Below are 24,077 nucleotides of genomic sequence, written 5' to 3'. Positions count from 1 at the left end.
GCTTTTACTCAAAGAGTCTTTATGATTTTGATAGTGAGTAGATTTTTAAAATCTTAATTATTGCTGAGTGTATAGGCACATGCTCACACATGCATGTGACATAGCACACACATGGATAAAATCATATTTCAGGAGCTGGTTCTCTTCTTTCACCATGTGTTTCAGGAACCAAAATGATGAATTAAAGCCTTTATAGCAAGAGATGTTGAGCAATCTTGTACTCACCAATGAGTGACTTTACAGTTATCCCCTAAAAACTAGAGGGATATAGCATTTGGAGTAAAAATAATATGAACTACTGCCTTTATCATCAGTTTATGCTTTTTGATTAAAAGGTTTAACTTCTGATAGGAACACAGATACAAGAGAGAAAAAGACCGATTTGTATGAACTTCAGAACTAACCTGACCTTCGTACTTGGTTCAAGTTTACACAGGAAAAATAAAGCACACAGAGATAAATTACTTCACTGAGTACATTTACCTAAATACCAGATATTTTTATGAAATACTGAGCACTGACTGCTTTTAAGGAGTTAAAGTCTGAGACTTTGTGTACTTCTTTATTTTTACCCAAAACACTATTAGAAATTTATCTGTGTAGCTTGTGATTGTCAAAAACAAAGGTGTCTTAGTCAGTGTTCTACTGCTCTAAAGAGACCCCACGACCATGACAACTCTCATGAAGGAAAGCATATAATTGGGGCTAGCTTAAAGTTTCCAAAGTTTAGTCCATTATCCTGATGGCAGGGAGCATGGTGGCATGCAGGCTGATATGGTATCTGGGAGTTCTACATCCAGAGCTGAAGGAAGAGAAAGATGCTGTCCCTGGCTTGAGCATTTGAAACCCCAAAGACCACCCCCAGTGGCACACTTCCTCTAAGAAGGCCACACCTACTCCAAGAAGGCCACACCTCCAAGCCTTGTCAAGTAGCAGTGTTCCCTAATGATTAAGCATTCAAACATATGAGTCTATGGGACCATTCCTATTCAAACTACCACCAAAGGCTTTTGATGTTTTGGAAAAGAAATTACTAATTAATACATATTTTGAAATTTTCAGATTTGGCTAGAGCATTGCTTTCTGCTTCACTGCTGGTCCTGTCTTCAGCCACATCTATTCATACTTTATATGCTGCCATAACTGATGGTCTTCCACTTACTTAGCAAGCCTGGTGTATGCCTTCTGATAGGTTCCTAATAATAAATACTCTCAGTGAGAGACTCCTCGACTGTCTTTCTTCCTGTTTCCTAGAATCTCCCAGTGTGAGAAGTGGGTATGCTGCTTTCCCAGGCCCCCACTTCAGCTTTGTATGGTTCCATGATGAAATTCTGGCCAGTCAGAAAGCAGTGAGAGTGCTGAGTCCAGCACTGTGGACAGTGCTTGTTATTCTATATGTTGTATACTATACATTACATAGTATAAATACACAATGCATATACATTTATAATACACACATATATATATATATATAACATATAATATATAAAATTTGAAGATCATACTGTACTTATTATTGGCTACATGTACTTCTATGAAACAAATTTATCTCCATCTCCTAACATGCATTTCAGAGTTTCTGCCATTTACAGTTAAATAGTACTATGTTCCACTCACACAGATATCTGTGATACACCCTTCCCTCTAGTACCCTGGCTGTCATTTCAGCTTGTCTCCATCCTGCCTCACTTAAAAACCACATCAAGCAGTGAGAAAAGGCTGTGCTGCATGTTAGCATCTGAGAACTCCAAGGAAGTATCACATTGGGAAGTTTAAGTTCACGGAAAGAAGAGTTAAAGAAGCAAAGAAACCTTTCTATTCCCAGCAGCTTTTGTTTATTAAGAGACATCCTAGAGAAGATTTCAAAGTTAACTCCCAAGGTAATTAAACAAAAGCTAGGCCAGATGTCTAAGCTAACGTTTTGGTCTCAAAATAATTACCTTTGTTAATTACCAGTAATTAGTGTCAGCATCCAAAGCTTTCCTAAAATCCAGGGGAGAGAGAAGGGGAAAAGTAGAGAAAGAAGAGCATAAGGAGGGGGAAGGAGAGAGGGAGGAGGAGAGGAGGGGGAGTGGAGAGAGGGGAAGGGAGGTACACAGGTTTTGAGCATACACACACCTATAAGTCATTAAATCTTGGTGTTAACTTTTAGCATTATGAATGCTAGGCTTTATGAAAAACTGGGTTTTTTTCATAAATTTTCTTCCAGTTAATACTGGTATCTCATACTTTCTTACATAGTACTAATTTGGAGTTTTAGCACACAGTTTCTTATTTTTATGTTCTTTCTCATTTATATAAAGACAACCTTTTCTTTTTCCCTACTTCATGAGGAAGATACCTATTGCAGAAAGACGGGCAGGGAATGCGATGCCACTTGAAGAAATATACAGGCCTCTATATCAGTCTTCCCGGAGCATTCTGTCCTTGGTCAGAGGACTAGGGGCTGAAATAGTTCAATGTGGAGGTGAGAGTCCTCTCAGAGGCTGGTAGACAGCCCAGGTCTGCAGCACTTATGACTGATGGCAATGTTATGTAGAAATGATGCCCTCAGGGTTTGCATGGAACATTGAACTTCCAGTTGGGGTGTGGATGACCCTTTGTGAAAATGGAAGAATTAATTCTCTGTGTGCCACTGAATCGTATTCTATCTATCTGGGAATCTATGTGGTGTGCGCGTGTATGTGTGTTACTCATTTCCTTTTTAAATGTTTAGGGATAACACTGTTCGTTATTTCCTATTAGTGATTCATTACAGATTTAGACATTTTAATATGTAGGCAGTGATGGAAATATTTTACTCTTTGAATCTATACCAGAATGCCTTACATTATCTCAGAGCCTCCTTCTGGTGGCCCCTGTCAAGGTGTTCCTTGATGCACACTTATGTCATATTACTATACTGAACGGTCTCAAGAGCCAAAGACAAAAGGAACACACTTCCTTCTCTTCCACTTTTTTTCAAGTCTCCATGCTCAGCAGACATATCAAGAATTCACTGAGATGTGTTGTTTTTGTTTGGAGGGGGGGGTTCCACTTAATGAAATACACAGGGAGACCCCAATTGTGCCTGGCCATTGGGACTTTTAGATACTCACTTCCTTACTCCACAAGAAAAGTGAGTCATCAGACCACATACTTTTCACATGACTTATTCTGTGATTAACAGTGATTTCTAGGTTTATTTCAGTACATTAGCCCTTTCTTAGTGCCATGAAGAAGACAAGCTTCCCCTGCTTGCAGATGGCAGAATAGTCACAAAGTTCACTGGGATGCGAAGGATAGTTGAAGTGATGCTTGGGTCAGGGAAAAAGATGTCATTTGTACCAAGTATAACATCGTATAACATGTATAACATTGTATAACACGGTACACCAAATATACCATGTAAAGTATCAGCCTGTGCTGAAAACTAAGGGTTTGCTGGCAAAGACTACATAAAAGGGACAATTAATGGACTCATGGAATGCTTGCATTTAGAAAGGATATATTTAACACACTACAAGTGAACTGATATGCCATAGCTTTTGGAGGCATCTACCTAAATGATAAAACCAAGCACATTTGTACATATGTTGCCATTTCCCTCTGGGTCTGTAATCAGAAAAAGCATGTTAAACACAAATAGACATAGCAATCTACTGGCCCGTCTTACTTGCTTTGTGGAGCTTTGCTACTCCTAGTTCTGACATTAAGTAATTTTACCCCGTGACCCACTGTTCAGTACACCGTGGTCAGGACCACTCAGTGTAATTGCAACTTTTAATTCCATGGCTCCCTGCTCATCTACACTGTCTTTAACTCCATACCTCAAGTGCTGTTCTGAACTGCCCTGCTGCCACGGCGTATTTCTTCTGTCTATAGCAAGAGCTGGCATCCTTTAAGGCTACCTGAAGCCATTTGTCAATCTCTGGCAGGCTGGTGGGATCACGAACACTTGCAGGGGGCATCGTGGTAGCAGTCTGGCCTGTTGCCTGAAGCCCAGGGCACACGTAAGGCTGGGCAAACTCGTAGCTCACATCCTCTTCATCAACGTAGACCAGCTTCATTTCCACATCCAGTATGTTCTTTAAGGGGATGTGAGGCAGAGGTACGGCGGTGACGAGCTGATTGTCCAGCTCCGTTATCTTGGCCTCTTTCTTTCCGGCCAGCTTTTCTTCACCATCCGCCTTCCGTTTAAGGACTGTCTTCTCCAACTCGTTACTTTGTTTTTCTCTGATGGTCTTTGTGAGTTTGACTCTCTCAGCTGAGGTTTCAGCTTGTTTTTCTCCACAGCTCTTCTTAATCTCAGGTGTCCCTTCCAGGCTGTTGGGGGAGTTCGTGAAGGTGGACATTTTCTTGCTTGTATTTACCTTTGGGAGAAGCAGATCTCGATAGGCTTTCTTCACTGTCGTCTCCAAACACTTACTCTTGCCAGGATCCATTGGTCCATCCCTAGACTCCTGCAGAGGTGAGAACAAAGAAAGCCACTAAAACAACGACTTTGAAATCCCAGGTTTTTTTTTTTTCAGCCAATAGCCAGTTGCTTTTCCTATACTGTTCATAGATATGTTTCACTTAGAATACAGCTGCATTCGTACCATCCACTCGCTCGTCAGTGGATGCTTCGGTCTCAAAACTCACTAAAGTAAGAACTCACCCCAAGCTCATCTGGATGTTGCCTGAAAAAATAATTTACAGCTGAACATCATTGAAAGACCTGCTTATGAGAAGCCAAAAGTCATTGAATAGGAAAATCTTATACATAGCCCTAGAAGACAAAAAAGTTGAAAAAAAAACTTTATATTCATTTCCCCAGAAAAGCAGGTGGTCTATGACTCATTACATATCCCATTGCTCTCCTGCATGATGGATTTGGGAGCAGAAACCACAGCCACGCCATTGGGAAAACTTCTGGAAATGTGAGTACGGTGTTTTCTTTATATGTTTGCTCTATTAATATGGAAAGGCCCTTGTTGGAGTATCTTCAAATACAGCTATTTGTTAAAGCAGGCTTTTAGACTAGAAAAATGTGATCTTAGCCTCCCAGTGACTCAGTCATGTACCCATCCTGTGTCCATTGTTTCTGTGGTAATGACATGAGTGTGGCTTGCGATATGAAACACGTTCCCAACACACTGACGTGACTTACAGACTGACACTCACAGTCGGATGTGGAGGTCTTTTCATACTAACTCTGCTCCTACACTTGTTGCAAAATAGAAAATGCCCTTAAATCTAATAATTGATAAATAACTGGTTCTTACTTCATATGATTCTCTGATTTAATCATAGTCTGTTCTGGAGACAATTTGTTCCCTTACTTTACAAAAACATCTGAAGGATTGGGGGCTGATGCTTCTCCGTGGACACAGTACTGCTCTCAGCAGAAGCAACCTCTGGGCACTCACCACCACCTTGCTTATTAGAGTTTTTCCTCTGTGCTGTGTCCCTTTTAGTATAGCTCTAAATACACTTACATAAGATGCAAAGAGAAAAGACAATAGCCCAGCTCTGGGTGAATATGATCACAAGACACAATGAGATAAAATGTAACATTTGTGCTTCTATTAATCTCTGTGATGACTCCCTCACAAAAGCAAAACACTTAAGAAGCTTCTTCAAGCTTGGTATTTTGCTAATATCGATTGCTTTCCTTTGTCTACTTGAGAGGCAGCAGTTTGGCTTCAGTGGACCTTTGAAACACCATGAACCAAGACCCAGTTGATTCTTAAGGGGAAAAAAGGAAGACATAGAACTGTTATTTATCTTTTGAGGTAAATATTTTTCCTTTTCCCTATTCTTATACATAGGTGTTATAGAAAAGGATTAAGATATATATGAACATAAAGGAAGCTACCATGAAAGTTTTATGACCTCATAATAAAAGTCAAATGGGAAAGACACTGCTGTGAAAGAAAGAGGATCTGAGTTCAAATCCCCCCATCCACAAAAAAGCCAGGCATGTACACACTGTTTGGGCACAGAGACTGGCAGAGTCAAGGAGTGTGCTGGCCAGCTGTTCTAGACGTAGAATTGAGCTTCAGGTACAATGAGAGATTGCTTTCAAAGAAAATAAGGTTGAGAGGGATAAAGAAAGACACCCAGTGTCTGCCTCTGGACATGATGTTCACCTTCATGCACAATGTACTCACATAATACAGATGCACACACACACACACACACACACACACACACACACACACACACACACACACACAGAGAGAGAGAGAGAGAGAGAGAGAGAGAGAGAGAGAGAGAGAGAGATCAGATTCTAATAAGAATTATCTTGTTACTACTTATTGAAAGTTAAATGCTAGAGTTGATAGGATTTTATTGAGAGAAGTAATTTGTGAATGATTACAATCTTGGCTAATATCTGCCCTGCTCCTTGCTAAGGAGATGTGCACAGCAGTGAGTCCCAGGTCCAGTGCCACTGCTCTGCCTTGATCAAAGCACTGTCCTGGAAGATTGTACCTGAGGCGGTGAGAAGAAAGTGCCAGCCATCACCGTGTTCCTTTTTGGTTTTGTCCCTCGAATGGATCTGGGCTTCGGCTGGGTCTCTGGTGGGTGGATTCCCAGACAAGCATCTATCCTAGGAAAGTTCTTTTGGTAGCCCAGATGCAGCTTTTGAAATTTTCCCGATGCTCAGAATAGCTGCTGGTAAGTTTCATTCTCACAATAGACTATATATAAATATGAATAATAAATGTTGGTAGGTGAACGGTTCCCAGAGTTTCTCCCGGTGTCTTATCTCAGCTACTTACATCATGCACCAATGGCTACAACACTTCAGCTTCTCTGTAGTGGGTTAACACTTCCTCATCTATAGCAACACTACCATCTTATCAGGGTTGACTCTCATCTTCAGCATGTAAATTAGAATCCATCTTTGTAACTGCTTCTCCTGAAGATTGACTGTCTCTCCTTCCTTTATTGCCTTCCCATTCCTCCTTGCCCTAGTCTCCACTCCCCACCTATCCCTGAATATGTGCCCTTTTCTTAGATCAAGAAGGGTTTGTGTGTGTGTGTGTGTGTGTGTGTGTGTGTGTGTGTGTGTGACAGAAACTCCAGAGTGCTCAATAGCAACTCTTAAGCCTTTCTAGAGAAATCACCATTTTAAATGCCCTGACAGATTTGTATAAACTGTAGTAACAAAGGGGAGAAAGCAGACCAGGTGATCATAGGATATTCAGAGAGACTGAACTGATGAACAAACCCTCAGTGTCCAGGCATCTGAAACATCAGTTATCGCAAACTTGTCCAAGAAACAACAGGTTTCAGTCCCTCTGCCTCAACACAGGACGCTACCCCGAATCTCAACAGGTGTCCTTAAATCAACTTTCTGAGAGAGCAAGCCCTAACCAACCTCTCGTTCACAGTGGTGGCAGCTGGTCACATGACTTTAATTTCAGAGGTTGAAAATGGTCCTTATGAAAGCCGTGGTGCTCAACATAGAAGCCATGAAAGCGCTCATGGTGTTGACAGCAGTTAGAAACCTGCAATGGAGGGTTGTACATCCTGAAGCTGTTCCCAGTCAAACACTCTGCCCTTACTTCTCACCCCCTGAACACAAGAGAAACAGCTCTGTTAATTCCAAAAGTTGCTCATCCTCAGTCCATTTGATGAAATTTCCCCATCTTGTTCCCACCTCACTTGCCTGTCCCAAACCAAACCGCAATTCCTAGGCAGAAACCACCCATCTCTGTCTTATTCAAACAGACCAGTTACATGTGCATGGTTGACTTGTTCCAATCAGCTGTCTAAAGCAGACTCATTCCCTACTTATCCAGACATGAGCTCAGGGTTCTGCATAAAGCTGTTCAAAAAATGTAGGTCAAGACATACGCTGTAAAACAAAGACTAAGTTACACGCGGTTAGAGAAAATAAAACTGCAATCTAAAAACAGATACCTTTATATTTTGAGATTCTAATAGGACTTCATTTCCCCTGCCTCTCCTTGCTCCCAACCCTTTTATGCATCCTTCCCTGCTCTCTTTCAAATTCAGGGTCACTTTGAACACTACAAAAGAGAAGGCAAAAAGACTGTAAGGGCCAGAGGACCAGAGGGTTTGCTGGGAGACTCTGCTAGCAGTGTCAGAAGGTACATCTATAGTGTACCACCAACATGACCGCCCGTGTGAGCTGAGCTAGGACAACTACAGACATCTGATGTGGATGAAGGAGTGTGGAAGCCCAGGAGTTCTCGACTTATTCAAAGAACTACCACACTATGGAATATTGAAAGATTGAGTGCAGGAGAAATCTTTCTCATGGACTTTTATTTTTTTTAAGATCCAGGGAACAAATCAAGTGAACTCAACTCAAGTGACACTCTCATACTATCTTAAACCTGTTTTTTGTTGTTGTTGTTGTTGTTGTTGCTGTTGTTCTAATTTTTCAAAATATACCACGTTTTCCGTCTTTTTCTCTTTACAAAGCCTTCCATGTAGCTCTCCTTGTTCTCTTTCAAATTCATGGCCTCTTTCTTTATTGCTCGTTCTTACATACATATATGTATATACAGACATATTCCTAAATACATCAATACAATCTATATAGTCTGAGTACTTGTAAGTGTATTTGCAGGGATGACCATTTGGTATTGGATAACCAATTGATGTGCTCTTCCCTGGGGAAGACTATTTTTTTTTTTTTACTTCCAGCATTCCTTAGTTACCTGTAGCTCTCTGTGTAGGGGTGGAGTCTCGTGGTCTTCCCTTGGTCCACTTTGGCATCTCTCTTGTGCTTGGTCAGCACATGCATATGCAGTCATGTTGGTAATAATTTATGGGTATAGCTTTTGACATTGTTTGGAGACACAATCTCACAGCAAATTTCCTGAATTATGGCTGATTAGATGACCTGTACCCTTCTATTCCCCTCTCTACAATTTCTCAATGCCCCTGTCTTGGCAATGGTCCATTTCTCTTTCCTGGCTCCTACAATTCATTCAGGGCATGTACTCACTTCTGAGGATTTAGAGCTAGGAGCCTACAATAAAAGATAACATGTAACATTTCTTTTTCTTGGCCTACATTACCTCCTTCTATTTATTTACCTACCAATTTCATGATTTCCCCCTCCCTTTTTTCCTCCATTTTTCTTCCTTCCTTCTTTCCTTCCATCCTTCCTTCCTTCCTCCCTCCCTCCCTCCCTCCCTCTCTCCCTCCCTCCCTTCCTTTCTTTTTGTTCTTGTCAAGATAGATTTACAAGGTTGCCAAGGCTCATCTTGAATTCACTGTGTAGGTCAGATAGCGTTTGAATGTGCCACACTCCTGCCTCAGCCTTCTGAGTATCTGGCATGGGGACCAGCTAGAAGTGTATCTTTTTGTTCTCACAGTAAAGCAAAAACTCTCAGCAAAGAGCTGATTCTGAGAGGTTCTGATGGATTTTTGTTTTGCTTTGTTTTAATCTTATCCCAGGTGAAGTACATTTTCTTCTCAGTTGTTCAAATGAGTCATGTAAGAACTAGATTTAAACTATCAACCTCTTCAACTGTTTTTTAATAGTCAGTTTGATTAACGTGGAGTTAGTAGTGTTCCCAAGGCTACATTTTGATCTTTACTTCAATACAAAATACTTTAAGAGCAAACTCTTTGCCGACCATCATGTCAAAAGGATTTGTAGGTGGCATTCTGTAAAATCCTTCTTCTTTAATTTAGAAGTCAGCACAGTAGTGGAACCAGTTTTCTCATATCCACACGGAAGCACAGGTGAAGAAGAGCTCTTGAAAATGATGATAAGAAACATTTGAATGGTCTCTGAGGGCTTATAATAAACAGGGGTGGGGGAAATGGAGAGGGATTAGTATTCAATCATTTCTATCAGCTAACTAACCATTTTACATCTTCAATAGTTATTTTATTATTATTTTACTTCAAGCATATTATCAAGTTTTCTGTTCTACATTTGGGTTTCTATTACCTTTCAGATGCAATTGGATGTTTATATGGTTATTAGTAAAACAAATTATTAGACTTTTTTTTTTTTTTTTTTTTTTTTATACAGGCAGCTCAAACCTAGGCAATTCAGAAGGAGAGAATCCTTAAAAATGTGCTCTCTGAAACACTCAACATCACAGTTGCTATGGTTTTCTTTCTTTAAAAAAAAAGATCTAATTTTAACTTGCTGTTAAATGTAACCAGAGAGACATTATGAGGAAAGCACCTTACTTGTTAGTCTACCAGTACACGTTGTTATTTTTAAAAACGTTCTACAAAATATTCCTTCTGTCTAATAGTCAGGTACTGAGGTCTGTAAACCATGAGCAGGACACTGGACGAGGTGGAACAAGAGAGACTAAAGCTGACCAGATCTCAGCATGGCAGTGTTCCCAGCTAGGAGAAAGGTGGGGGATGGGCAGTGGAGGTATACAGATAAACAACTCCCTTCAGAGGAGATGCCCCTTTGCTTGACTAAACTGCAAGGGATTAAAATGACTCCCAATCTATTTCCCACGTGGATGCACAGTTCCTGCAGAGCCTAGAACATAGCAGGTGCACACGTGTTTTCCGAGGGCATGGCTGATGTGCTAAGGCAGCACTTCCAGGCCTGCTGCTCCAAGAGCACAGGTGTTCCCAAACTCGTTTTGGAGAAGAGAGAGGCACTATCCCCATTCCAGAAATTCTTCTTCTTCTTCTTTTAATCTAAGTAATGTTGTAAAGCACAGTGAACTATTCCTGCAGGGCAGTGGTGGATTTGGCTCATAGCATGTATTTAAGAAATAAGTAAAGCATCCCACAGATGAAGATATGTAAAATATGAACGGCAGCGCTGTTCTCCACTGAAGACATAGAAGGTAATAAGGGCAGTGGCCATACCTGAGACTTGAACATAAGGCAGTACACACCAGATTCTCCAACTTTAGGATCACATGACAATATTTGTCTGCATAGTGGACCTTAGGTGCTCAGATATTTATTTTCCTCACATTAAAAATGTTTCCTTTTATGCTTTTTATAGCCAGGTACTTAACATTATTGCTGTCTTATTGGGTGGTACTCCCTTTACAGTGGTAAGATAAGCTCAGTTTTATGGTTAATTCAAGTAAAGGAACCAACCACATTTGTTCAGAAGGAAAGAATAGATTTTTAAGGGTTTTAAAAGATCATTAGTTGTAAATATTATGGACCCGTTGTATTCCAGAAGTCATTAAATAAAGAAAAAAACATAATGTGGGCATAAAAATTCCACATGAATAGATTGCAGAGACTTTGGGAATAATCCATCAAAGCAATTGTGCTTCTCTGGACCAGTACATGGTGCACATTTATCCTAAGGGCTTCTCACAGTGGCATTATACAATGGAGAGAGTGTTCACATTGGAGATGCAAGAACAGTTTGAATTCTAGGTTTATTATTCATTAATGGCATGTCCTAAGAGGAACTATTCAACTTGTCTAAATATTTACTTTTAGAACTATGAGTATCATGGAAGAATCAGATGGGATGTTTTACAGAATGACACTTATAACAGAAGAGGGTTAGTAATTCAATAAACGTCTCCTTGCAGGTGCCTAGGCCTCCCTCAGAGAATTCCGTCTTTTCCTCCTGCCAAGGACTCCACTCTTACCATCAGCATGGCGCTGGCTAGTTTTATGGCAACCTGACACAAGCTAGAGTCATCTGAGATAAGGAAGTCTCAATAGAGAAGATGCCTCTATAAGATCAGGCTGCAGACAGGAAAGCCTATAGTTAAATTAGTGATTTGATGTAGGAAGGCCCTGCTCATTGTGAGTGGTGACACCCCTGAGATGGTGGCCCTGGGTTCTATTAAGAAAGCAGGCTGGGCAAGCCACAAAGATAAAGACAGTAAGTAGCCCTTGTCCATGACCTTTGCATTAATTCCTGTCTGAAGGTTTTCTCCCTATTGAGTTTCTGCCTTGGCCTCCCTCAATGGACTGTGATTTGAAAGGAGTAAGCCAAATAAATCTTTTGCTCCCCAAGTTGCTTTTAGTCAGGATGTTTTATCCTGGAAATATTAATCCCAATTAGGACAATTGCCTTTGCAAATTACTAGTTATTTTTTTTATCACCAGACTAGGTTCTGCTGATGTCTGTACAAATTCATCAGACCTTATGGGGAGATTATAAGCCTCCCGGACTCCAGAGGGCTGCCTAATGCCATGTGTCAAGCACATGATGAAACAGGAGTAATTCTTCACATACTATGTCTCTTCCAAGTCATATTCTCTTCATCATCTTACCCCTTGGGGGTCCAACTATTCTGATAGGACTTCTGTTATAGATCAGCAATCACGTTTATGTTTGAAATCCAGGGACAATTAGGCTTGCATTAACTGCAACTATAGATACCCATCTTCAGATTGGACAAGTTTGTCTTTGTTGGGACAATTTTTTCATCTCCACAGGTGGCATGATCATTCAGTTTTCCTCTGCCTCACTCACTGGTGATTCATTCACAGCCTCCTTGGTTACAGACTCTTGCTCTCCAGCTGGGGCACTCCTTTACTCAGTGGAAGTTATGGCCTTAGGTGACCTTGTCCAGTCCAGTTCAGTCCTGTAACTCCAAATGTTACCCCACACTCCCATTTTCTAGTGTCATGATACTCCTTGAACTCCCGAAAGTTCTTGTTATATGTTGGAGCATCTTTTGGTTATATGCCCAGGAGTGGTATTGCTTGGTCCTCAGGTAGTACTATGTCCAATTTTCTGAGGAACATCAAGCCTGATTCCCATAGTAGCTGTACCAGTTTGCAATCCCATCAACAATAGAGGTGTGTTCTTTCTCCACACCCTTGCCAGCATCTGCTGTCACCTGAGTTTTTTATCTTAGCCATTCTGTCTAGTATAAGGTGGAATCTCAGGGTTTGATTTGCATTTCCCTGATGACTAAGGATGTTGAACATTTCTTTAGGTGCTTCTCAGCCATTCAGTATTCCTCAGTTGAGAATTCTTTGTTTAGCTCTGTACCTCATATTTTAATCGGCTTATTTGATCCTCTGGAGTCTAACCTCTAGAGTTCTTAGTATATATTGGATATTAGCCCTCTATCAGATTAGGATTGGCAAAGATCTTTTCTAATTCTGTTGGTTGATGTTTTGTCCCAACTACAGTGTCTTTTGCTTTACAGAAGCTTTGCAATTTTATGAGGTTTCATTTGCCTATTCTTAGAGCATAAGCCATTGGCGTTCTGTTCAGGAACTTTCCCCCAGTGCCCACGTGCTGGAGGCTTTCCCCCACTTTCTCTAGTTTGAGTGTATTTGGTTTTATTTGAAGGTCCTTGATCCACTTGTACTTGGGCTTTGTACAGGGCAATAAGAATGGATGGGTTTGCATTCTTTTACATGCTGACAACCAGTTGGATCATCACTATACCTTGAAATTGTTGTCTTTTTTTTCACTGCATGGTTTTAGCTCCTTTGTCAAAAATCAAGTGACCATAGGTGTGTGGGTTCATTTCTGGGTCTTCATTTCTATTCCAGTGATCTACCTGCCTGTCTTTGTACCAATACTATACAGCTTTTTATCACTATTGCTCTATAATACAGTTTGAGATTAGGGATGGTGATTTCCCCAGAAGTTCTTTTATTGTTGGGGATGATTTTCACTATCCTGGGCTTTAATATTAAATCTTCATTCGATATTCGTCTCAAAATTAACAATGCCCAGTCTAAAATCTCAATTCTTCCTTCCAAGAATTTGCCACACAAATCCACCCAACTGTCTAGTTGAAAACTTTACAGTTATCTTCGATCTTTTTATTTATTCTTTCCTTTTGTTCAGTGTCCACTTTAGCATTAGTCGTTGGTTCTGTTGACTCCACCCTACCCACCATTAGTATTCCTAAAGTTCCCTCATCTCCCACCTCAGTTATTACCCCTGCTTCCTCACACAGCAGGCACACTGTACTACCATATACCACTTCACTTTTACTGAAAACGCTTCCATGAATGCCTGCGACATCTACAACAGAATACAATCCCCAACATCCTTATTCCTTATGAAGACCGCCAGGCCCTCATCTCTGAAGGCTATACCTAACTTGGCTATACAAGCTTATTTTAACCTCAGACACTTTGCACTTTTTGGCCTTGGGAGCAGGGTTTTTCTGTGTAACCCTGGCTGTCCTAGGAATCACTCAGTATACTAGGCTGGCCTTGAACCCACAGAGATACACATGACTCTGCCTCTGACTCCTGATGACTTGATTTAAAGACAAGAGGGCCTTTGTATCCCCAATGTTATTCAGAGCATAGCCTAAACACCTCTTCTCCAGAAAGACTTCTTTGATGATCTGTAGTCTACAGCTTTCACATATCCATTTTAATCTCAGTAGTTTTTATTCCAACACCATTTAGGAATTCATAATTCACCTTCCCTGTCATATGTTCAGAAGGTGTCTAAGACTCCAGATACACAGTGGTTGTCTGGATGGCTATCTAATGAACTTTGACTTAATTGCACAATTCAAGGGTGGTCCACTCTCTTTTGCTGTTGCTATCCATCTCAAACAGCTCACGTACCAGCAGCTTAGCTGGGGATGATCTAAGTGTAAGCTCTCCTTTTACAAACTTCCTTCCTTTCGGATGCTTTCCCCTGGTACTCAGGCGTGATTCTTTTTTACACTTTCTTGTACCCTACTTTGGTTGTTTGTCTGTTTGCTACTATAAATCAACAATATTTGTGAAGCATTATTGTCCCACCCAGTCATCCTTTTTTTCCCAATATTTGCTGGGAAGTAAATAATTTCCTTGATCCTTGGTTCACATAAAGTTCAGTTCATTCACAGCTGAAACATGCAGTATAATCAGTCCTGTTTGGAAAAGAATTAATATTACAATTTGCTGTCATTACTAAGCATGTGGTCATAAGGATACAGTGATCCTTCTAGAAAGTTCTTACTCTAATGTGATTATAAAACCAGTAAGTCATTTGTGTGGCAGGAACAGGAGTCTTGAAAAAGTCACATCTCAGTATAATTCAGAGCCCTTTGCCTAGATTTTTTTTCCTGGAACAAACACAATTAGCCTGCTAAGTTTAGGATTATTCAGAGACAAAGCTTGAACCTTAGAGCTTTGCTCTCAGTCCCCTCCTCCCCACCCCATCTAAAAAAGTGATCAAAGTTTCTGTGCTTTAAAGAGGCTAATATACTCAGTGACTGCATAAGGAAAGAAAGTTTGCTCTAACTGTGGTCAGTTATTTAATTCTGCTGGTAAAGTTGTTTCCTAGACTGTTACATTTTGTTTCTTTACTTTGCAGAAAGCATAGGTCTAGATGGAGTTTCCAGCATGTTCCAATTTCTCTGTTTTGTAAATGGCATCTCTGGTAGGGGAAGTGTCCTGCTGACCATCACACAGTTAAGCAGGCCATAACGACATTTTAGAGCACTTAAATAGTTTACTCCTGTAGTCTGCTGCCTCCATACAAAAATCAAACAGCTGTCACAAGTGCTTTTCCCAAGCCTTCTGTTTACAGATGTTAACTGAGGTAATGACCAGGAAACATGGATTAAGAGTTTAAATATTTTAACTCATCTTCAGGAAAGACCATTTCTCCATCTCTCGACCTCCCTTCATTGCACAGAGTCAGTTGTATGGAGTTTAGGTCTCATGAGATTTAGCTCTTCTGTGTTAGCATGTTTATTGGTGTCTTCTGTGCTCTTCCTGTGTCTAGGCAAGCATGCTGGTGAGATCTCGAGGGCATAACTCCCTTAACCTTTCTAGTGGACACATTCTCATAGAACAACTCCTGTTCTCCTGACACAACCTTTCTGCCCCATCTTCTGAGGAATTTCCTGAGTCTTAGGTGCAGGAACTACATCACATGTAGATCAGTTCTGGTTGAGATCTGTGCAGTATTTATTCTCTTCTGTATTTTAATAAATTGTGGTTTTCTGAAATAATGTTTTATCTATTACAAAGAAGAGCTTCTTTGAATAAGGGTGAGAGCTATACTTATCTGTGTGTATAATGACAAATATTTACAATACTGTGAAGAATTCTGCAGTTTAATAAAGCAGAGGTTTATTAAAGATCCGAGTTACATTATTCCACTAGCCCCTGGTAGCTGACTAGGTTTCTAGAACCAAACATGATTTCCCTTTAGTTGAGCAGACTTCAAGTCCTGTAGATCTATTGGCTACCAATAAGATATTCAAACTGCTATTTCACCTTTAAGATTAGTGTGCAATGATGTTTATTGTTTATAGATATCATAGCTTGGTGTGTCACTTCCAAAACACACACACAAGCACACACACACACACACACACACACACACACACACACACGCACACACACGCACTCACACGCACGCAACATCAACCTCTCTCCCCATATATGCAGGCAGCAATAATTAAAGACAAAGAGGTCATGAATTTGAGAGGAGAGACACACATAGGAGGGGGTTGGAGGGACAAAGTAACTGATGTAATTATATGTTAATTTCAAAAGAAAAATATCTAAAGACCTACAAAAACAAATACTTGTTTGCTTTTAAACTCGTATTAAAGTTTAATGTGCCCAGATGTGGGAAACCCATCTTAATTTTTTTTTCTTGAAAGAACTTTCGGTTCACAGAAAAGTTGTGAGATAATATTATAAACTCAGAATTGCCTTTTATGTGCATCTGGAAATTTTAAGTATTTTGGACGTGCTTCTGACTTTACTTCTGATGTGTGTGTGCATACACAATCCCGTAATATGCATATTCACGCATTTGCATTATTTATTTTTCCAGTCTATTTGATTATCCATTGCTTGCATTCTGCCCCATTTCCTCATAGCACTTGACTGCACTTTTTCTTCCTTCTCTGTTATAACCCACATGGCTGTGGAATTCAGAGGCAGTAGCTGCAAGAAAACCCTGTGGCGGAATTTACAGTCACTGCCCCATTGGTCAGTTGTCTCAGTAAAATTGTTTTATTGCTTATTTTTCCTCTTGTAAAAGATCTGGTCTAGAAAAATATACTGAATGCAATTGTCATGTCACTTTGTCCCTCTCACTGTAGAGCAGTGGCTCTCCACCTTCCTAATGCTGTGACCCTTTAACACAGTTGTGCATGCTGTGCTGAGCCCCCACCACACGATACTTCATAACTGTCATTTTGCTACTGTTATGAATTGTAATAGAAATGTCTGATATGCAGGATAACTGCTATTCGCCCTCAAAGAGGTTTTGACTCACAGGTTGAGAATCGCTGCTCTAGAACAATTCTTCAGCCTTTCTTTGCCTTGTGTGCCATTGCAGTTTTGAAGAACACAGATTAAATGTTAGAGATGCTAAGCATCTTTCATGGAGTAGTCTCCCAATCTCACCGATTAAAGAAGTAATGGAGACAAACTAGCAATCTGAGTTTCCAGATATATATATATATATATATATATATATATATATATATATATATATATATATATATATACATACATATATATATATATATATATATATATATATATATATACATATACATTCACATACACACACATATTTATTATAACTTGACAATGGTGATGAGACTCCCTCTATGTGATTTTCTCCTGATGTTGAAACTGATGCTAATTTTTGTCTGAAATTATTGGAAACTTCAGTAAACTCTCTGCAGAGTGTGTTAGAAGTACAGTATAAAAATAGAAATAATTTTCCTAAGTACAATCTATAATAAAGCTTTCCTTTTGTCATTACAATATTTTATAATACATTAGACTTAACCATAAAAGTGTCCTTCCTTTTAGAAGTTAAGTAGAGGACTGTGTAATAACCACAACAGGAATTTGCATCCACAGGATTTCAGTAGAAGCCTGGTGGCATGGCAACCTACCTTAAAGAAGGTGCTGGGAAGAGAAGAGACACCTGCTCCCCTAAGAGAGCTGGCTAGCAAAACTGAATCAGAGATTCAGGTTCAGCTGAAAGATTGTGCCTGAGTTAAACAGGAGTAATCAAGGACGATCTCTGACTCGGAACTGTGAGGCCTCCGTATGTGTGTGCACATAGATCTATGCACACAAATAGACATGTGCACATATATATGCACGACACATCTATGCATGTATAACCACAAAATTGTACCTGTATTCATACAGACATGCATGCATGCATTCATGCACACTACACAGACTCACACATGAGAAAAAAGAGATTATAAAAATTAGAGTTTGTAGAATAGAGGTTGTTTATAATACTTGAGATACAGCTGGGTAAAAGTTTTAAAAATAGGATTTGCCTAAGAACGAATCACACACTTATGTATGGCACTTAACACAGGGTCTGGAGAGAAAGGTAGAAGTGTCTGAAGACCATCTTCCCTTCTATGTATATCAATCAGTCACTGCAAGGCAAAGCCAAAGGTAGGGATTATCTGATTCTTTGACCAACTTTTAACTTTGGCATTTCTGGTGAAGATAAAACAATTAAAAAAATAATTTCAAACAGTATTAGGAACTTGTGAATCTTTGTCTAGACAAAAAGCAATTCTGTTTATTTATAAGAATATATTTACTATGTATATAGATTTTAATGAAGATACTTAAAAAGATTTCTTCAGAATCTTTGTTTGGTAGAACTTGTGATTTCATTTGTGGTGGATGTTGTGTCTGGAAAAAAACAACTTTGGAATTAAGACAGAGGAGATAGTTAAATAATTTTGGAAATATTTCTTCCCCCTTTTGAATACTGTTTTGTTTATATTTAATGAAGAGAAATATTTGAAAACAGGCTGGATATTAATCATCAACTACCATTTTCCCATTGATCTAAGCAAAAGAGAACCATGAAGTCAGAGCACTGCATGGAAACAAAGCTTTGATAAATGTTAACTGTCAATCTGAGCCTGAATGTCACTGAAATCATCGTGTGACAGACACATTGTGTTGCTTATGGGTAAGGCCGGATAGGAGCCCAGAACTTCTACTAAGATCTAATAGAAAGCCAGAATAAAAGCCTATCTCATCAGGAGGAGTGCACTGGATAGCTAGGAATGTGATGAGAAAGAATGAGGTTATAACTCCCTCAGTGAAGCATTATGGGAAGCCACAAGAGTAACAAGTGGTAAGTTTGTGAGGGTATACATACTGAAATAATGACTGTCAACGAACCACATTATGCAATAAAACAGAAATAAACATCCTTGTAAGAAATCTTTGTGGCCATTTTCACCCTGGGATGACTGGACAGTTCTAGGCATGGACATGAGAAAGACCCCCTGACATTTCCGTGGGGCAGGTGCACCTGTGAATGACCGTGAAATCAGCAGAGCTCATAGTAAATACTGAGAGTGCGGAGGTCAAGTTCGCCAGACACAGAGCTGTTTGACAGCTTAAGTCCAGTCATTTGTGGTTGCTACACTGAGCAGTAAGTAGTCTGAAGTGCAAACTTCTGGAAGGCACCAAGGTGTTTTGATAGGTGTGGATAATAACAGCCCTTCAGATGTAAGTTTTGAGAACCCAATGCACTAGGGGCATGCACTCTCCAGGGCTGATTTCACCTCAACATGAGAACAAAGCCGGATACAAATTTGTATCCATATATACATGAATGCTATAAAGGACGTTATTACATGTATTTCATTTAATAATTCCCATATTGTTGGGCATGTAAGCTGTGTCCAAGTATTTGCAAAAACCTGTATTATTTCTGTATTATCATGCTGTTTATTTATTCATTTATTTACTTATGGCCAAAGACACACTCTAGAGTCATCTGGGAAGAGGGAAACCCAGTTGACAGATGGATCCCATCAAGTTGGCTTGTGGGCACATACATCTATAGAACATTCTTGATTACTGGTGGATGTGGAAGGGCCTGGCCCATTGTGGGTGGTCTACATCTGAACATGTGGTCTTGGGTGGTATAAAATAGGTAGCTGATCAAGCCATGGGAAGCAAGCCAGTGAGCAGCATCCCTCCATGACTGCTGCTTTCAGCTTCTACCTAGAGCCCCTGGCTTCTTTCTTCCTTGTGATGAACTGTGATCCCCAAGCCAGATAAACCCTTTCCTACCCAAGTTGCTTTCATTGTTTTGTCAGAGTAACAAGGAAGTGAACTAGAACAACTGTGTAAAAAATTTTAAATGAGCCAGGCAAGATGGCACACTTTTAAGCCCAGCAGTCTTTGGGAGGCAGAGGCAGGTGGAATTGAAAACCAGGTCTGCATAGCAAGTTCAAATTCCAATTAGATCTTGTGTGTCGTCCTCACTGATCTAGTAGAAAAGTATGTTACATACTTAGAAAATAGTTATTTCATTATAGAGATTATATACATATGTAGTGAATTAAATCACATATATCATCACTAATTTCCCAAAAACAATCTTCAGTATCAATGGAAAATATTAATTGTGTAAGAAAGATCTCTTTGTGATCACACAATAAAACAAAAGAATGTGTAGATGACAGAAATACACTCATAGGTGAATAAGATATTGAAACTAGCTAAGGAATTTAAAATAACTAATACATTCAGGATGAGAGATAGGGATTGATTATTACGACTCTGGTAGTTGAGATTATGAGAATTAACAAAAAAAAAGATTAATGAATACTCTGGAACTGAGAAATGCACTATGTGAAATTAGCTAAGTAAATTGCAATATAAATTAAATGTATCAGAACATAGGATTAGTAAACTCAAAGAGGCAGTCAACAGGAAATATGTAAATTTAAACAGAGAAATAAAATAATGAAAACTATTGGAAAGAATTTTAGACAAAGTGTTTCCGGACCCCCTCAAGAAACAGAGAGAGAATGGAACAGAAGAAGCACCAGAAAATTATGTAAGGTAATAAAAGATAATAAAAGGTAACTGCTTGAAAATACACACAGTGTATATACAGATAGAGTGTTTATAACAACAGTTGGTTGGCCAGATTAAGCAATAAAACAGAAGTGTTGCTTCAACTATCATCCTGAGTGAGGTAACCTAGTCACAAAAGAGCACACATGATATGCACTCACTGATAAGCAGATACTAGCCCCAAAAGTTTGGAATACCCAAGAAACAATTCACAGATCTGATAAAGCTCAAAAAGAAAGAAGGCCAGAATGTGGATGCTTCACTCCTTCTTAGAAAGGAGAGCAAAACACTTATGGGAGGAAATACAAGGTCAAATAGAGGAACGGGAATTGAAGAAAAGATCATCCAGAGACTGCCTCACCTGGGGATCCATCTAATAAAACAACCACCAAACCCATGCACTATTGCTGATTTCAAGAAGTGCTTACTGGCAGGAGCCTGATATGGATGCTTCTTCAGAGGCTCTCCCAGAGCCATACTGATATAGAGAAGGATGCTTGCAGCTAACCATCATATTGAGCACGGTGACCCCACTAAAGGAGCTAGAGAAGGGACTGAAGGAGCTGAAATGGTCTGCAACCCCATAGGAAGAACAACATTATCAACAAACCAAACCCTCCAGAGCCCCCAGGGACTAAAACATCAACCAATGAGTTTGCACGGAGAGATACCCATGACTTCAGTTGCATATGTAGCAGAGGATAGCATTGTCTGGCATCAATGGGAAGAGAGGCCTTTGGTTCAGTTAAGGCTAGTTTTCCCAGTGTAGGGGAATGCCAAGGTGCTAAGGTGGAGAGGATGATTGGGAGAGGGAGCACCTTCATGTAAGCAATGGGAGAGGGATGGGAGTCAGTGGAAAGGGAATAATATTTGAAATGTAAATACCGAGAATATCCAATAAAAATGAAAAAAAAGAAAGAAAAGAAATGTTGGTTCAGGAAATCCTACTGCAATTGACCTAGAAATGTCTTCCCTGCTAGATAGTTTCAGAGTGCCATATAGGTTCTATTTTAAGGTGTTAAACAGGCTTCTTGAGGAGAAAGTCATCTTACCTGGGGCTTTCCCTGCTTCCTCCAGTACGACCTGGCAGGTAAGGCTAGCCTATCTTTCCAACAGTGGCTTGACTGCTGTGGAGATTCCAAACAGCATCCGAATGCATTTGAGGTCTACTCCATGGGAGATGATACACTCCTGGCCCTGTAAACTTTGTGAAGTCCATGCCTGGGGAGGACATGGGCCTTAGAAAGAGCCCACTATTGCCTTGCTAAAAGAACAGCTTATCAAATTGCCTTTAGATATTTATGTCTATAGGTGAGTGCAGCTCCTGAGTTCAGAGAAGCTTCTTTTTGCATTGGGTGGTAGTTAAATTGGTCATAGTATTTAGAATAACAGACACTTGAGTGCTTGGCCCTAAATGTGACAACTCTAACAACTCCTTCTTCCTAACCCAAGGATCAGGGACTGTCATAGAAGAGAGGCTGAAAACAATTTAAAGAGCTAGAGCATGGGGAAGGCTCTTGACAAAGTTTGCCTGGACATGATGTGGCTGCTGTGATCATCAGTTCATAGCAGCTATGGGTACTGGCCTAAACCCTCCATCTTCATGTGGGTGCTGGCAGACTTAGGAGGCCTTACACCTTTGTCAAGAGACATTGGCAGTTGACTGTTGCTATGGGAAGAGGAAGTCATTTTTCTTTAGGAATGGGGCACATGACTATGATGCCTGCAGTTCAAGGTCATGGGTCTGCAGTTCAAGGTCATGGAGTGCAGGTGAGTCTGAGCTGTATAAGACGCTGTCACAAACTCCAACCCCCAAAATGAACATAAAGCACATAGCAAATGAATAAAGGGATCATACAATTTATCCTCTATGGTAAATTATAAGAAACAAAGGGATCAAATAGAAACTAGACGTGGCAGATATTAACTAAAATATATCAGTGATACATTTTAGATTTAAAAGTACTAAATATCTTAATTAAGGCCAAGACTGTTATTTTGGAAGAAAACTACATTCTGTCTACGAGACATATGCCTGAAATAGAAGAACAGAACAGTAGCAAACAAAGCCCCACAGAAGGGCAGAGCACACAACCATCAACCACAACGGAGGCATGGCTCTTTTAATACCAGAGCAGGCAGGGAGGCAAGTGGCTCAACTGGAAGCAGAGAAGGCGAGCCAGTTACTAACGTGTGCCGGCTCCAAGCCCACCCCTTCTCCCGTACTCTGATATTGGAACTGAACTCGGCAGGCTCTGTTTCCACGATTCCAGCTGGCTGAAACTTACTTCTGCTCACGCAGGGTGGGAGAAACCCTGCAAAGCTGGAAGAAGAAGATGGCCTTTTCCTTCTGCTCTGCTCCCACGAACAGACAGTGCCTCTGCGTGACAGGGTCCGGGCGCCATAGTCCTCCTCTGGAGTGAGGACTCTCAAGGTTCATCAGAAGATACGTGTCCTCTTTGTGAACACCACAGCCAAGCCACTCTTCTGATTTCAGGGCAAGGAAACTCCATTACAGAGAGTTCCCATGACAACTCCACCTTTTCGTAGGAAGCACGAACCTTGCTTTTAAGTAAAATCTTTTAACATTCAAAGATCTTGTTTCTGTCTAAAAAGTGCTGCAGCACACCCAGCTGTCTACCTGTTTAGTAATTAGCAACACCTACTTATTTGTCATTTATTATTTAATTATATAAAAGGTTTTAGCATATACTTGATGGATTCCATTATGCTTTCATATAGGTATATATTTTGATCATATTCACTCTCTTATAATCTATTTAATTGTAAAATTTAAAAGCTATTTTGTGTGTGTGTGTGTGTGTGTGTGTGCTTGTGCGTGTGCACACGCTTGTGCACATGTGTCCCACATGGTGCTTGTAGAGGTCAGAGAACAACTCTTAGGAGTCAGTTCTCTTTTCCATCATGAGGGTCTCCGGGATGGAAAGTAGTTGTTAGGCTTTGTGGGAAACACCTTTACCAGCTGACTTTTCTCATCACCTCCTTCCTCCCATCTCTCATGCTCTCTTTCCCTCCCACCCATGCTGATCTATTTCCTGTTCCCAACTAGCCTCCCTCATTCCGCCTTATGCTGTTTTATTTATTTATTTATCTATTTATCTATTTATTTATTTATTGGTAACTAAATGAGTTTTACTAGAATCCTTAAAGAAGATGGGTGGTGTTTCTTTATAGGAGTGTCGACAGCTTAAAATGGCTACACAATTAAAGAAAATGTCTGGCCCTCCTCATCAACCTTGAACTGTGTATAAATCTGCAGCCAGGGATTAAGTCCTGTGATCTCCTCTATCCTACATGACAGGAAGCTAATGGGCCTGAAGCTG

The 24,077-nt window shown here is 40.1% G+C and overlaps 1 protein-coding gene across 1 annotated transcript in view; it reads right to left on the bottom strand.

The window, feature by feature from the left end:
- The window catches only part of SPATA16 (spermatogenesis associated 16), a gene marked incomplete at both ends in the record, with an annotated part of 281,161 nt that extends 276,737 nt beyond the window's left edge, over positions 1–4,424 (bottom strand). Inside the window, one exon of the mRNA XM_080929533.1 lies at positions 3,810–4,424. Within this exon, the coding sequence (XP_080785659.1) occupies positions 3,810–4,424 (615 nt within the window). The remainder of the gene's footprint in view (positions 1–3,809) is intronic.
- Between the last annotated feature and the right edge of the window lie 19,653 nt (positions 4,425–24,077).

This window comes from Micromys minutus, assembly GCF_963924665.1.
Source record: "Micromys minutus genome assembly, chromosome: 15".
In the NCBI taxonomy this organism is placed as follows: domain Eukaryota; kingdom Metazoa; phylum Chordata; class Mammalia; order Rodentia; family Muridae; genus Micromys; species Micromys minutus.
This window is presented reverse-complemented; position numbering and strand designations above follow the sequence as displayed.